This window comes from Lissotriton vulgaris, chromosome 2_1 (genome assembly GCF_964263255.1).
Source record: "Lissotriton vulgaris chromosome 2_1, aLisVul1.2, whole genome shotgun sequence".
Taxonomy (NCBI): domain Eukaryota; kingdom Metazoa; phylum Chordata; class Amphibia; order Caudata; family Salamandridae; genus Lissotriton; species Lissotriton vulgaris.
The window spans coordinates 239977109-239990572 of NC_141687.1; the positions used below are offsets into that span (position 1 = coordinate 239977109).

At 47.2% G+C, this 13464-nt stretch overlaps 1 protein-coding gene across 6 annotated transcripts in view; it reads left to right on the forward strand.

The window, feature by feature from the left end:
- Positions 1 to 13464, forward strand: part of NF1 (neurofibromin 1) — a 2008692-nt gene that overhangs the window by 1542164 nt on the left and 453064 nt on the right. For all 6 annotated transcript variants that reach the window (XM_086954827.1, XM_086954826.1, XM_086954830.1 and 3 more), the window contains 4 exons: positions 6236 to 6515; positions 7119 to 7333; positions 12081 to 12142; positions 12289 to 12403. In XM_086954827.1, coding sequence (XP_086810953.1) covers positions 6236 to 6515; positions 7119 to 7333; positions 12081 to 12142; positions 12289 to 12403 — 672 coding nt within the window. The remainder of the gene's footprint in view (positions 1 to 6235; positions 6516 to 7118; positions 7334 to 12080; positions 12143 to 12288; positions 12404 to 13464) is intronic.

Sequence of the window (13464 nt, forward strand, 5' to 3'; positions counted from 1 at the left end):
TCAAAAGAATTCAGAAGGATCCTCTCCATAGCTATCAATAGGATAATTTACAAGAAAGGTTGTCTTTAAACTATCACCTAGATTGTTTACTCAATTGCACACACACAACCACACAACTACACACACAACCACACACACAACCTGGAGTTAGATCCATTCTAAAAATTCTTGTAAGCCGTCAGATGAGTTTTATGATGCCCTTATTTCGGCATTATATGGGGACAGCTATTCAGTCAGGAAAGAGCTGTTTTTTGTGTGAATGGTTAAATGCATAGTGCGATGAGCAGTAATTATGTGAATTTCCATCTGTGACTTTGCATGATTTAACTGTTATTTAAACATGAGATTGATATTGGAAACAAATATTTGCTAAACATTATTTACATTCGTGCGCTAGCCCAGCTGAACTTCATAAAACAAAAAAATATATGAACGCAGCTTGTTTTGATTTGTTGCGTAAAATATTGGCCATGTTGTGGTATAAAAAATGTAAGCTACATTAAAAAAGGTTAAGTAGCACTGGAAATAAAGGGCTTGTGAGCCTCATTTTGCAATATCTAAAGACTAATATGCTCATCTGATAGAGACTACTAGCCGCAGATTCCAGAACATCGAATTATCCCCAGGCGTGAGACTGGATCCGGAAACATTTTGCCACAGCACCCTGCGCGCCGGAAGGGACATCATCACGCGACTCCGCCCAGGTGGTGAGGTCACATAAGTACCTCCCCGGCACGCCTAAGTCAGTTTTTTCCTTTTACGTGTGCAACGCGGATCCGGTTTGTGCTCTGGGTATGTTTAGGCCTTTTCCTTACGATTCTTCGTGTGTTTTGGGAACAGTGCGGTGAAGCCTTCGGGCTTCAAGATGTGTTCATCTTGTGGACGCTTGATGTCGGCGACCGACCCTCACCTCATTTGCATGTGGTGCTTGGGAGAGGACCAAGGCACCACTGATTGCTAGGCGTGCCAACGGTTGAAGCCAAAGTCGCGGCGGGAACTCCGGATGAAACTTCTCTCGGCTCGCATGTCCAGATCAGCTTCGTCTCCTCGCGCTGCTTCTCAGGATGGTTTTTGGAGCGGGCGTCATCGTCGTCCTCATCCCTCTCCTGTGCCTCAAGAGCGTCGCTTCCCTGTTGGTAAGTGTCGCGGTTTGTCCCTGAGGGCTGGTTTCCGGCCTGCTGGGGGCATGGGCTCTCTGCGGATGATGCGTCCCCTCGTATCGTCCCCCTATCCACCGTTTACCGGTGAGGGAGCATTAAGAGCCCAGATGGAGACATATGTGGCGGCTTTGCAGGCCTTGCTGGCTTCTCCCCCCCCTCCTCCCTCACCTCCTGGGACATTGACGGATCCCTTGCGCCATGCGGGCCCTCCCCAACGGCTTCGCGCCTAGTGCCGACTGGTTCGGCTCCAGGTTCGGAGGATGTGGTGCAGTTGGGGTGCAGCCCTTTGCCGCAAACTCCTGCAGGAGTTCCTGTGGTGTCGTGGGATGTGGCTGTGGCTCGGGTCGCATCCCAAGCCCCCCTCGGCTCTATGGACAGGCGGCGGTTCTGTTTGCGGCCGAGGTGACGCCGCTACGGCGCCACAAAAGGGGGTGGTGATGGACGAAGCATCTGAATCAATCAAACACTCACACCCAGTCAAAAGATCTGGTTTTAATCCATCACCGTTCTTTAGCCCACTCTGCCACCCCAGTTCAGACATGGCTATATGAAAATCAGTCTGACCCTATGCCTCATGGGAACAGTCCAGCCCGAACTGCCAAGCCATGTCTTCCCTGGACTGGAAACAAGCTTCCGAGGACCGGTTTCTGGCATTCCAGCCGTCTTCAGCCCGGCTTGCTTGAATCCAGTGGCAAAGTGAGCAAGGGATTCACGTCTGAGCATACCCTGCCACACTTATGGCGGCCAAAAGCGGTACAAAAGAGGTGGTGATGGACGGAGCATCTGAATCAATCAAACACTCACACCCAGTCAAAAGATCTGGCCAGTTCAGACATGGCTATATGCAAATCAGTCTGACCCTGTACCTCATGGGAACAGTCCAGCCCGAACTGCCAAGCCGCCATTAGTGTGGCAGGGTATGCTCAGACGTGAGTCCCTTGTTCACTTTGCCACTGGATTCAAGCAAGCCGGGCTGAAGACGGCTGGAATGCCAGAAACCGGTCCTCGGAAGCTTGTTTCCGGTCCAGGGAAGGCATGGCATGGCAGTTCGGGCTGGACTGTTCCCATGAGGTACAGGGTCAGACTGATTTGCATATAGCCATGGCTAAAGAACGGTGATGGATTAAACCCAGATCTTTTGACTGGGTGTGAGTGTTTGATTGGTTCAGATGCTCGGTCCATTACCACCCCCTTTTGTACCGCCGCTACGGCGCCGACGGTTGCTGGCCCTTGCGGCGCCACAGGGGTCAGCCGACCCCCCTCGTCCCGTCATGGGTCGAGACTGGAGGGTGACCCCTCACCCGTCCCCAGGCCCTTCACGTTCCTCCACGCAGGCGGCTGCCTCGTCAGAGGTCAAGTCGGCCTCGGCGCGCAACAGGGGTCGGCGGGCCCCTCTCGAGGGTCGTGGCTGGCTGGCGGCTCTTTGTCAGTCCCCGTGTCCCTCTCGTCCCTCATTGCAGGCGGCTGCCTCGCCGGAGGTCAAGTCAGCCTTGGCGCCACCATGTGGGTTGGCGGACCCCTCTCGTCCCCCCCCATGGGTCGAAGCTGGCAGTGAACTCCTTGTTGTTCTCCAGGTGCTTCTCGTTCATCCATGCGGGCGGCTGCTTCGTCGGAGGTCGAGTCAGCGCCGGAACCACCTCGGCTCAAGCCCAGCCCCGATCCCCTGCACGTGTGACGGGGTGGAGGCCTGTCCGGCGTCTCCTGTGGTGTTGGACTACGACAACGCCCTACTCCAGATTGCGGACTCTAGAGCACCGGACAGGCATCAGGTCGTGGATCCGTCCTCGGACGCAACCTCTTCCCCAGAGGTTGGACGCCTGCTGGTGTCGTCCTCGCCGGAGACGGGCCCCCATGTAATGGCTTTCTCCCTCACGTCATCGAAAGACGGCTCCTTGCCGCTGCCATGGTTTTGGCCGGAGGAACCACAGGTCTCTGCGGCGCCTCTTTCTCCTTTCCGGGCCTGGCCCTTTCCCGCTCAGCTTGGTTTTAGGGGATGCTCGTCTTAGTTTGCAGCCATCGCCCACGGAGGAGCTACTCTTTCCGCCGCGGGGCCCTACGAAGGCTGGTGTCGCCTTTGCTTGCGCTGTTTCAATGGCTGTGGGAATTTATTCATATGGGAGATTCGGCTGCCCATTTTCCCGCAGACCATGTTTTGGAGGTTCTTCACCAGGGCTCTGGTGGGAGGAAGCTGCTGCTCCCCTTTTAAGGTTTGCTGCATTCTTCTCTGACTGGGACTTGGGGCGCCCCGTCTCGGGGGATCCGGTGCCCCAAAACATTCTGCACCAGCACCTTCCGGTGCCGCGTGACCTGGCATGTCTTTTCCTCCACCCCTCTGCCAGTACCCCCCTTTTTGCGGACCGCCTTTCCTTCCCTGCTGTCGCTGTTGTTTCCACCTTCCTCGGAGGCCCACTGGCTGGACTCTTGGGGCCTCGACCAGTGCAGCTCTGCAGGCCCTTAACACTTTGTGTGTTGGCTAGGGCCACATCTTGCTTGTGGGACTCGGCGGAGTACCTTGAATCTGCAGCTTCTCGGGAGGGTGCTGGTATTGACTTGCGGCACCATGCATTAGATGGCCGAGAACTGGCGGCGTTTATTCTTCACTCTGCTCTGGACATCTCGGAGGTGCTTGGACATGCCATGGCTTCTTCAGTTGCCCTTCGCCGCCATGCTTGGCTTAGGGACAATGTGTTCCTGGAGAATGTGCGGGAGCGGCTGGTGGATCTTCCTATTGATGGCACCCTCTTGTTCCACGCCTCGGCGGACTCAGCCATCCGGAGGTTCTTGGCGGGGCTTCGGCCTCCTCCTTCTTCTCCTCCTCCTCCTCCTCCGTGACCTGTGGGTTGGTCTGGATTATGTGAGCTGTTCTTTTGTTGGGGCGAGTCGCCCCCATTGTGTGATCTGTGTGCTTCATATGCCTAAGAGTCCTCTTTGTTGAGACTGTGGCTCTGTTGACCGCTGGCCGGCCATTCTTGTGTGAGTGTTTTCTTGAAGGTTGGCACTGAGACTAGGCTTCCTGTTCTTCTCTTGGCTGCTTAGACAAGTCTTCTGCCGGGTTTTTTCCCCGTAGCGATTTCTGTTGTCCTCTGCTGCAGAAGTTTCTTCCAAAGAGGGTTTCCATATTTGGGACTAACATACCCTATGTGGGGTACTGGTAGCTGTTATATGTACTGGGGAGTTGTGGTCGCCTTCGGGTCTCTGCTCTCTGTGGCGCTTCTTTACTTGCAGGGGCAATTTCCTTGTTGTTGAATGAGAATGCCTGGGTGGCACCCCGAGGTGTCTTTCTCCGGGGTTGCTGCGCTGGCCTGTTGTCCACGGCCTAGCATCGTGACTCTGGTTCTGCTTAGTTGAGTCAAGTGTGCGTACCCCTCTCTGAGGAATGTCCGGGCCTTCTTCGCCCTAATGTTCGTTGTCCTGGGGGCTCGGAGGGTTCTTGTGTTCCTCCCTCTTTCGGGCACAGTCTGCCAGTCTTCCTGTGTGCCCCGGGCTGCTCTTCCTTCTTTCCCTTGTCTCCTTGGAGCCACTGGGTTGATCTTCCTCTTCCTTACCTTGGCCTTGGATGGAGGTTCTGTTGCCCTGTGGGGACGTGGGGTGCTTCGGCCTTCCCTTGCCTTGTTTCGTCTGTTGAGTGTGAATGGGCTCCCTCTTTTCTCCTTTTCTTCTTCCCTCGCCCCCGTGGGTTCGGTGGTGTTCTGCTGTGGGGGTTCCCCTTGCCTGCGGGGACGGGGGTCCATTGGGCTGGTCCCCGATGGGGCCCTCTGATATGTTCAGGCCGGTGGGTCCCTTTTGCATGCCCTCTTTCCCTGTGGGTATAGCTAGGGTATCTATTCTACGTTAAGGAATCTGAGTCTAGTAGTCTCTATCAGATGTACGAGTTACTTACCTTCGGTAACGATTTATCTGGTAGAGACGATTCTAGCCGCAGATTCCTTCACGGCCCGCCCTTCGTCCCCGTTCTGCGAGGGCCTTTGGCTTGGTCTTCTGCACTCGCCTCCCGGTGAGGGGCTATCTCTTCTGTGAGTGCATCCTTTCGCTCGTTTGACTGGATGATTGTTCTGTTTCTTGTTCCTTCCTCCTCTTTGACACTTTGGAGGATGGATTCATATGTTCACCTGTACCCCTCTGCTCTGGTCCAGGTTAGGGATTTGCCTTCACTTTCTTCCCTCCCCTTCCTCTTCGGTTGGTTGCTAAAGTTTCTGTTCCCTCTGCTACCCTCTGGGTTGGGGTCATCTCATTGTGCCTTTGCCCTTGTTCCTTTTTTGGTGGGGGGGGGGGGGGGGGGGGGTGTTGTTGAAGGGGGAGGGGGTTCTCTCACTGTGTGCTGGAGTTTGCCTGGAGATTTGTTGTTCCCGTTTGCCTTGACTCCAGTTCCCCTTCGTTGTTCCTGGTTGGAGTTGGAGTCCTGCTGTATGTTGCTGTGACATTTTTGCATGTGTTCCTTGTCTCCAGAGGAGGCTGTCTACATCCTGGCAGGGTGGCTGCTCAGGGCTGTGCTCTATTGTTTCTTCTTTTCCTTTCCTTTCGCTGCTGCATTGTTGACACTGCTCCTTATGGTGTTGTTAGCCACCATTCTTTTTCCAATTTTTCTGCTCTTTCGCACACTGTTCCATTTCCCACAGTTTTGCCTGATGGCTCCGCTTTGTGACGCGGAAAAGTTCTCCTAAGAAAACTGATGTAGGCGCGCCGGGGTGGGGCTTATGTGACCTCGCTGACGTCACGTATGCGGATGACGCCTGGACGGAGTCGCGTGATGCCGTCCCCCCGGCACGCAGGGATGCTGTGGCAAAAAGTTTCCAGAATCTGCGGCTAGAATCTTCTATACCAGATACATCGTTACCGAAGGTAAATAACTCGAACTTCAAGGCTGTCCCCTACTTTATTAACTTGCCTTATTGTAAACTGTCATTATTAATACCCATGGGCTCTTGCCTGATGTGCAGTGTTCTCTTGCTCACTAGCCAGATCTGTTCATTCCAAATACCTACACGTACAAAACATGCACACATTCTCTTAATATGTATTCAATTGGTTGAATTCTTTACTCTGAAGTAACTTTTTCTGATTGTGCTTTCTTTTAGGTGATTGGAAGAATGTGTAAATTAATTGACAAAACATGCCTGTCTCCTACACCTACACTTGAACAGCACCTGATGTGGGATGATATTGCCATTCTTGCCCGTTACATGCTGATGCTGTCATTCAACAACTCATTGGATGTGGCTGCGCACCTTCCCTACCTATTCCATGTTGTCACTTTGTTAGTGGCCACCGGTCCTTTATCACTTCGAGCTTCCACCCATGGACTAGTTATTAATATAATTCACTCCCTATGCACTTGTTCGCAGCTTAACTTCAGTGGTAAGTTCGGCAATGTTCACTGTAACCCAGATGGCCTACACCATATTGAGTAGTTTCCTGCACGTGTTAGACTTGGGGTTGCTAGCTTTTAATAAATATGAAATTTTGATTAACATTTTGCGGTTACTTTTACATTGATTTATTCACGCTGACATATGCTCATACACAAATTTCTGTGATAACATACGGCTTACAAATCTGTTATCTGAAAACAATTCTTACTTGAATGTGTAACTATAATCCTGTGTCCTTCAGAGTGTCTTCATTTGATATATTCGATAAAGCAGAGGATGTGAAGCATGCAGGCACAATGCCACAACACCTTTTAAATTTGTAGCTGGGGCAGTTGCGAGAAAGAGCACGTTTGGAACATGGACTCTAATGTTGAGCTTGCCTTCAGAAACACTGTAATACATGACCTCCGAATCTAAAAACTGATGTTGGACAAGTAGATATCTGTACTTTGCCAGTGCACTTTAAACAGTCATTTGTTAGCTGTTTTCTTTACTAAGAGATTTGTCAATTATTTTGAATATCTGAACAGAGGTTTTACTGATAAACACGTCTAGAAATTTATTTTGTCCTATTTTGTTTCCATAACAGAAGAGACCAAACAGGTATTGAGACTCAGCCTAACCGAATTCTCATTGCCCAAGTTTTACTTGCTCTTTGGGATCAGCAAAGTGAAATCAGCAGCTGTGATTGCATTTAGATCCAGCTATCGGGATAGGTCCTTTTCACCTGGTTCATATGAAAGGGAAACATTTGCCCTGACGTCGCTGGAGACAGTCACCGAAGCCCTACTAGAGATTATGGAGGTAAATATATTATTACGAGGAAGGATGTTTAACACCTTGCGTGCTGCCCCGATTTCCCTCCGGTGCTGGACATTCCATAACTGGGTGTGGTCGTGACGGAACCAATCCGTCATCAGCACAGCTCAACCGTGACTGATGACGGAATGGTTCCGTCACAAGCATCGAAGGGGTTAAAATTGTGGGGGTAAATAGAAAATTGTTATTACCTTGTGACTATTGATGGCTGCTGCCTTATGCATTTTAAAAAGCAGACCTGCTAGGAGAGGCTGCACCACTGGACAGAATAGAGGAGGGGCTGCTTCCATGCTTCAGCAGACAGTGCCGACAGTTTAGGATATATAATGTCAATAAAAATAGCCTAAACCTCACTGTTATTTCTCAACAAATTCTTTCTACTGAAGGCAAACACCTTGCTTCTGTTTATCTCAGTATATTTATTTATACCCTTTTTACTTTATGTAATTTGTTTTGAATCTCATACATTAGTGTGCAGAGAAAGTAAAAAACATCAATATTTCACAACAAAATCCCAAAGACATCCAAAACATTTTGTTATCAAATTCAAATCATATATAAAATAACTGTGCTCTTAAGCACAATATCCTAAACAATACAAACAATAATTTTAAATAAATATTATCAAACAAGAACAATTGTTTTTCAAGTCTGAATTTGCAACATTCAACCTAAACAAGAAAAACATTTCTATTTTGAATATCTTGATTATACAGTATTTCACTATAATCAATAGATTTTAGACAAGGAAAACATTTTTGTTTTAAATCCCTTAATTATACAGTGAATAAATTCAAAATCAATGTCTTAGCCTATATAGCCAATATGCCGACGCGTTTCGAGTACTGGTGTTTCCTCTCAGGACTCTCATCTGGGCTGTACAACTCTTATCTGAAATGGATTGTTTGACAAAAAATTAAAAATGTAAAACTGTCTCACTCTGACCATTCTCTATCTATAAATGCCCAAATTTGAATCAATGTACCTGAAATAATATGCACACGTTCTCTCACATTACAGATTCTTGGTTATCCTAAATGCTGTATATTGTTGTACTTGTATTGACAATATGCAGCCACTCATGCCCTGTAAGGAAAGCATGCCATTTCCTAGTTTCTTGTTTTTTCAAAAAGGGGGTGGGGGGGAGAATTACGTGCGCCATTAACTTGAAACTATGTGGTGAATACCTGTATTCGAGTGCGCTATGTCCAGTTGGTAAAACTTTTTGAAGACTTTTTATTGAACACTTTCGTATCCCTCTTCTACAACGAGAAGGAAGGGACAATGTAACATTTATAAAAACGGGACCGCAACATTGTTACTCGCGGTTACCATATTACCAAAGCATACCTTGTTCTAGCGGCGTTTCAACCATCCGCACATTATATCTAGGTTCTTTTGTTGAACTCGTTCGTTTCTCTATTCTACAATGAGAGGGAAGGGACATTATAGCATTTATCCATGTAATTGAAGCATACCTCGTTCTGGCGGCGTTTTCCACCTCCGCTCATTAATGCTTTGTGCTTCCTTCATTAAATCTCAATTACCTGAAAATATATAGATTATTAGACTGCTATTCCTCTATTTTAAGTGAGGTGATATCATACCTTCATGAACCTAGTGCTCACCCGGCAAAAGAATCGCAGCACCTCTATAGTCACCATACGTTGGTCGCCATTTTCTTTAAAGACGTCCGTGTGACGAAATACAAGTTTTATGGGTGTGCTTACTCGTAACTACCAATCGCGTGCATGTATCTTTATAAACCCAATACGGCGCATTGTGGGAGTTGGTGTTCCTTGCTAAATTGTGATTACTTCGGGGGATGAATTTAAACAGAATTTTGCTTAACAAATAAATTGGCAATTCATACGCTTCTGTCAGCGCCTCTATACTGCCGCTCACTCGATATTCGTGTATTTCACTTGCTGTACCTTAAATAGCAGGGCGTATTTACTGTGCGCTGTCAAATGCGATTGAGTATTTTTTGTATGCCGAATGCAATGCATTGTGGGGGTTGATGTTACTTGCTAAAATCTCATTATTCTGATGGTCTAGTTGAAAAAAAATGTTTACTAAAAAATGTATTGCTATTTATGAACCCCTCATCTTAATATGTAGCAGCACTACGTGGATTTAAATAGGTTTTCTCTTCTTTCATATTCTATTAAGCTCACTCAGGCTGTTTAATCCATTATTTATGCTGTTGAATTTCATCATCAAGTAGGCTTCCTTCCGAAGCAGGGCACCATCCACATCAATAGATCTGTTAGTGACATTTATTGTCGCAAGAACAGTCCATTTAAACTCATTCTCTCCATGAGAACTTTTGAGAAAATGCTCGACCATCGGGCTGTAGTCACCTTTCTTTTTATTCTTGATTTATGTTGTGTCATTCTAGCATTCACTTGCTGAGTAATTTTGCCTATATACAATTTTTGCAAGGACACATTATGGCGTAAATGACCTTTCTAGTTCGACAATTGGTGAAATCAGTGTGTTTCCACCTAATGCCACTGTGGGTAAATTCACAACCCTCGATCGAGGTTGAATATTGCAAATTCAGAATTGCAAAACAATTGTTCTTGTTTGATGACAATATTTATTTAAAATTATTGTTTGTATTGTTTAGGATATTGTCCTTGAGAGCACGGTTATCTATACTACTATTATAAAGGAAGAACTTTGAGGCTTTGAGGCGGGTAAACTCGGGAACCACAGCGCCAATCCACACACCCGATACATCGTTGTTATCCTCAGGGTGTGCAGATGGACATAGGCTATATAAATTAAAAATAAATACAATATTAAAAAATATAAGTTAAAAAAAAAAGTAGTCCCTTCAAAGTAGCGCCGGCCGCGACCTGCGTGCTGACATCAGGAGCCGCGTACACGCGAGGAGCGGCGGAGATCAGCGCGGGGAGGAGCAGTGACGAGGAGCGGCGGAGATTAGGGGAGCAGCGGACATTACCGGCGGACAGGCGGTGACGATCGGCGGGCAGACAGTGAGGAGCGGTGGCGGGGAGGAGCGGTCAGCGGCGGATGAGGTAGGGCGCCAAGTTACCAGTCAGCAAAGCAAACGTGAGGGAGGAGCGGCGGCGGGGAGGAGCGGTGAGTGAGCCACAGGTACCGGAGGAAAAACAAACGTGTGCAGGAAAAAGTAACGTGGGCAGGTTAACAGGAGGAAAAAGAAACTTGTGCAGGTGACAAAAGCGTACAAAGTGGAGCGGGGAGCAAACGGGCCATTACAGGACAAAAAAGTGAAACGGGGCATTACAGGGAGGAAAAAGTGACGTGGGCAGGTTAACAGGAGGAAAAAGAAACGTGTGCAGGTGACAAAAGCGTACAAAGTGGAGCGGGTAGCAAACAGGGCATTACAGGACGAAAAAGTGACGTGGCCAGTGACGTGGGCAGGTACCAAACGGGGCATTACAGCTGGAAAAAGTGACGTGGGCAGTGACGAGGGCAGGTTACACAATGTCAGGGTGGGCGAGTGCCCTGAGCCATGATTGCTCCCGTACAACGTCGGGACGGGCTGCTAGTTTTATATATGATTTGAATCTGATAACGAAATGTTTTTGATGTCTTTGGGATTTTGTTGTGAAATATTTATATTTTTTACTTTCTCTGCACACTAATGTATGAGATTCAAAACAAATTACATGAAGTAAAAAGGGTATAAATAAATATACCGAGATAAACAGAAGCAAGGTGTTTATCTTCAGTAGAAAGAATTTTTTGAGAAATAACAGTGAGGTTTAGGCTATTTTCATTGAGATTATATTTCATAAAGGCCCTGCATAACCTCGTTCCTTTGGGCCTAACTCCCCTTATTACGGACAGTTTAGGATAAGCAGTGGAGTTAAATACACATGTAGTAGTAGCTGCTATTGTATAGAACAGGGGAGTTCACTGAGAATTTATTCCCAAGCATGTCTAGAATATCCATCTTCCCTCCACTTTAGCTGTCATGGCACCAACCATTTAGGACTCAATCTGAGGGGCTTTTTTACGTGTTGAAGTTGCACTGAGTGTGTAAACAGGAAGAATGATACTGAGGCTGCTTCTTAATGGAGCTATTGGAATTGGCAACCTTAGTTCCCAGTTCTTGAGCAAGGATAGTTGCCTGGATCTGGGGAGTAGTATATACACGTCAAAAGGCATTGGGCAAATGTAGGGGTTAGAAAGGGTAAATTACAAGATATTTGCAGGTATTATAGTAAGAAACTGATTAGACTAGAGAAAAGGGAAGCTCTTTTTCTGCAAGCAGTCTGCTTTCTAAATCTAATTAATGGCATTGTTCTGTCAGTTGGGGTTTGTCCGGTATCAGCAGAAAGTGTATCGAATAAAAATTCCATTCTGGAAGTCTGCCTTTTAATAGTCCTGTATAATTTCTTTATTGGCCGCTAAAATTATGCTGTCTAGCACCATCTGTTGAGTGCACCAATTGACTTGAGACTGGTTTGTTGTGTGTGTATATATATATATATACATATATATATACATATATATATATATTTAAAAGGTAAAAGAAGTTCACACTCAAATTTTGTTTAAAAAGAAATTGCTGTTTGCAGTTTAAAACTGAAATATTTAGGATATGTTGTCTTTGTGTGACTAACCAGCTCCTATGTATTGGTTTGGGAAAACTACTAGATGCTTTGGTGCTAAAATTCAAGAGCACTCCACAATGGAACCGGTTTTGTCATTTCCATTTTCTTAACTCTTTCAGGCTTGTATGCGAGACATCCCAACATGCAAGTGGCTGGACCAGTGGACAGAGCTAGCACAAAAGTATGTTTCAACGCAAAACTAAATTGCTGAGTTTTTTAAAATGAAATGTAAGCTTATTTTAAACACATAGGCTGTATAACTGTTGGCCTTGCTGACAGTGGTAGAAAAGTGTCAGTTCTAAACATGCATACAATTTCCTTCCACAGATTTGCATTCCAGTATAATCCATCACTCCAGCCAAGAGCCCTTGTTGTCTTTGGTTGTATCAGTAAACGGGTATCACATGGACAGATAAAACAAATCATCAGAATTCTTAGTAAGGTACAGTGTGCTTTCTATTGTTTTTTCTGTTTCTGTTGTAAAGGTTTTTCCAGTGCTATTAAATGCAGAGTATACAGTCGGAATTATGACATAGTGTAGCATGGAATCTTTCCCAGACTGGTATTCTTTAGAATTTTCTCCACTGTTTGGAGAGAATTCTGGGACAATTATTCAATATTTTTTTATATCTGATAGGTACTTCTAGCTGCAGATTCCTTACCTTAGAAGTACCTCGAAGCGTAAGACTGGATCCAGATATTTTTTAGCAGTACCCCTGCACACAGGTAGGTGGCGTTGTTTGGCTCCATGCCAGCATCATCCGATGCCACCCCAGCGGGCTGGCATTAGTTCTTTTCTTTAAGTGCTGATCTGAAAGAGACACGTTAGTGATAGATTCCTTACCTTAGAATATCCCCAGGTGTCAGACTGGATCTGGAAAGTTTTGCTTAGCAGTACCCCTGCGCGTTACTAGGTGGCGTCCTGCGGCTCCGCGTCAGTCACTGTCATGGTAAGTGCTGAGATGACTTCACGGAGAGTACTTAGGCGCCACCCATGCGCGCTGCCGTCAGTTCTTTATTTTTCCGCACCAGCAATCGCAGATCCGGATTGAGCACGTACCTTAGTCACTTTTTGACTACTCTTTTGAGACTTTTGTCTCCCCCCTTTTTTCCTGGTGCACATAGGGATGCCCGGCTTTAAATCTTGTGGGACATGCCACCGCAATATGTTGGTGGCAGACCCCCACAATGTGTGCCTCTTCTGCCTGCAGACCGATCACGACTCCTGGGACTGTCGAGCCATGGCCTGACAGCCTTGTGGGAGCGGCATCGGAAATTGCTGGAAGTCCGGCATTCGTCAACCGCCGCTCCCGGTCCGGAGGCCGTTCCCCCGACCGCTTGCGGGACCAGAGGCTTTGCTCCTGGGGCTCAAAGTATTCACCTTCGGATTCCGGTAAGCGACGCCATAAAAAGAAATCGAAGAAGCGTGTTCGCTCTCCGACATCCCCCCGGCGCTCCTCGGAGGTGGACGAGGGGGACAGGGGTTCTGCCCCTGCGGCTCCT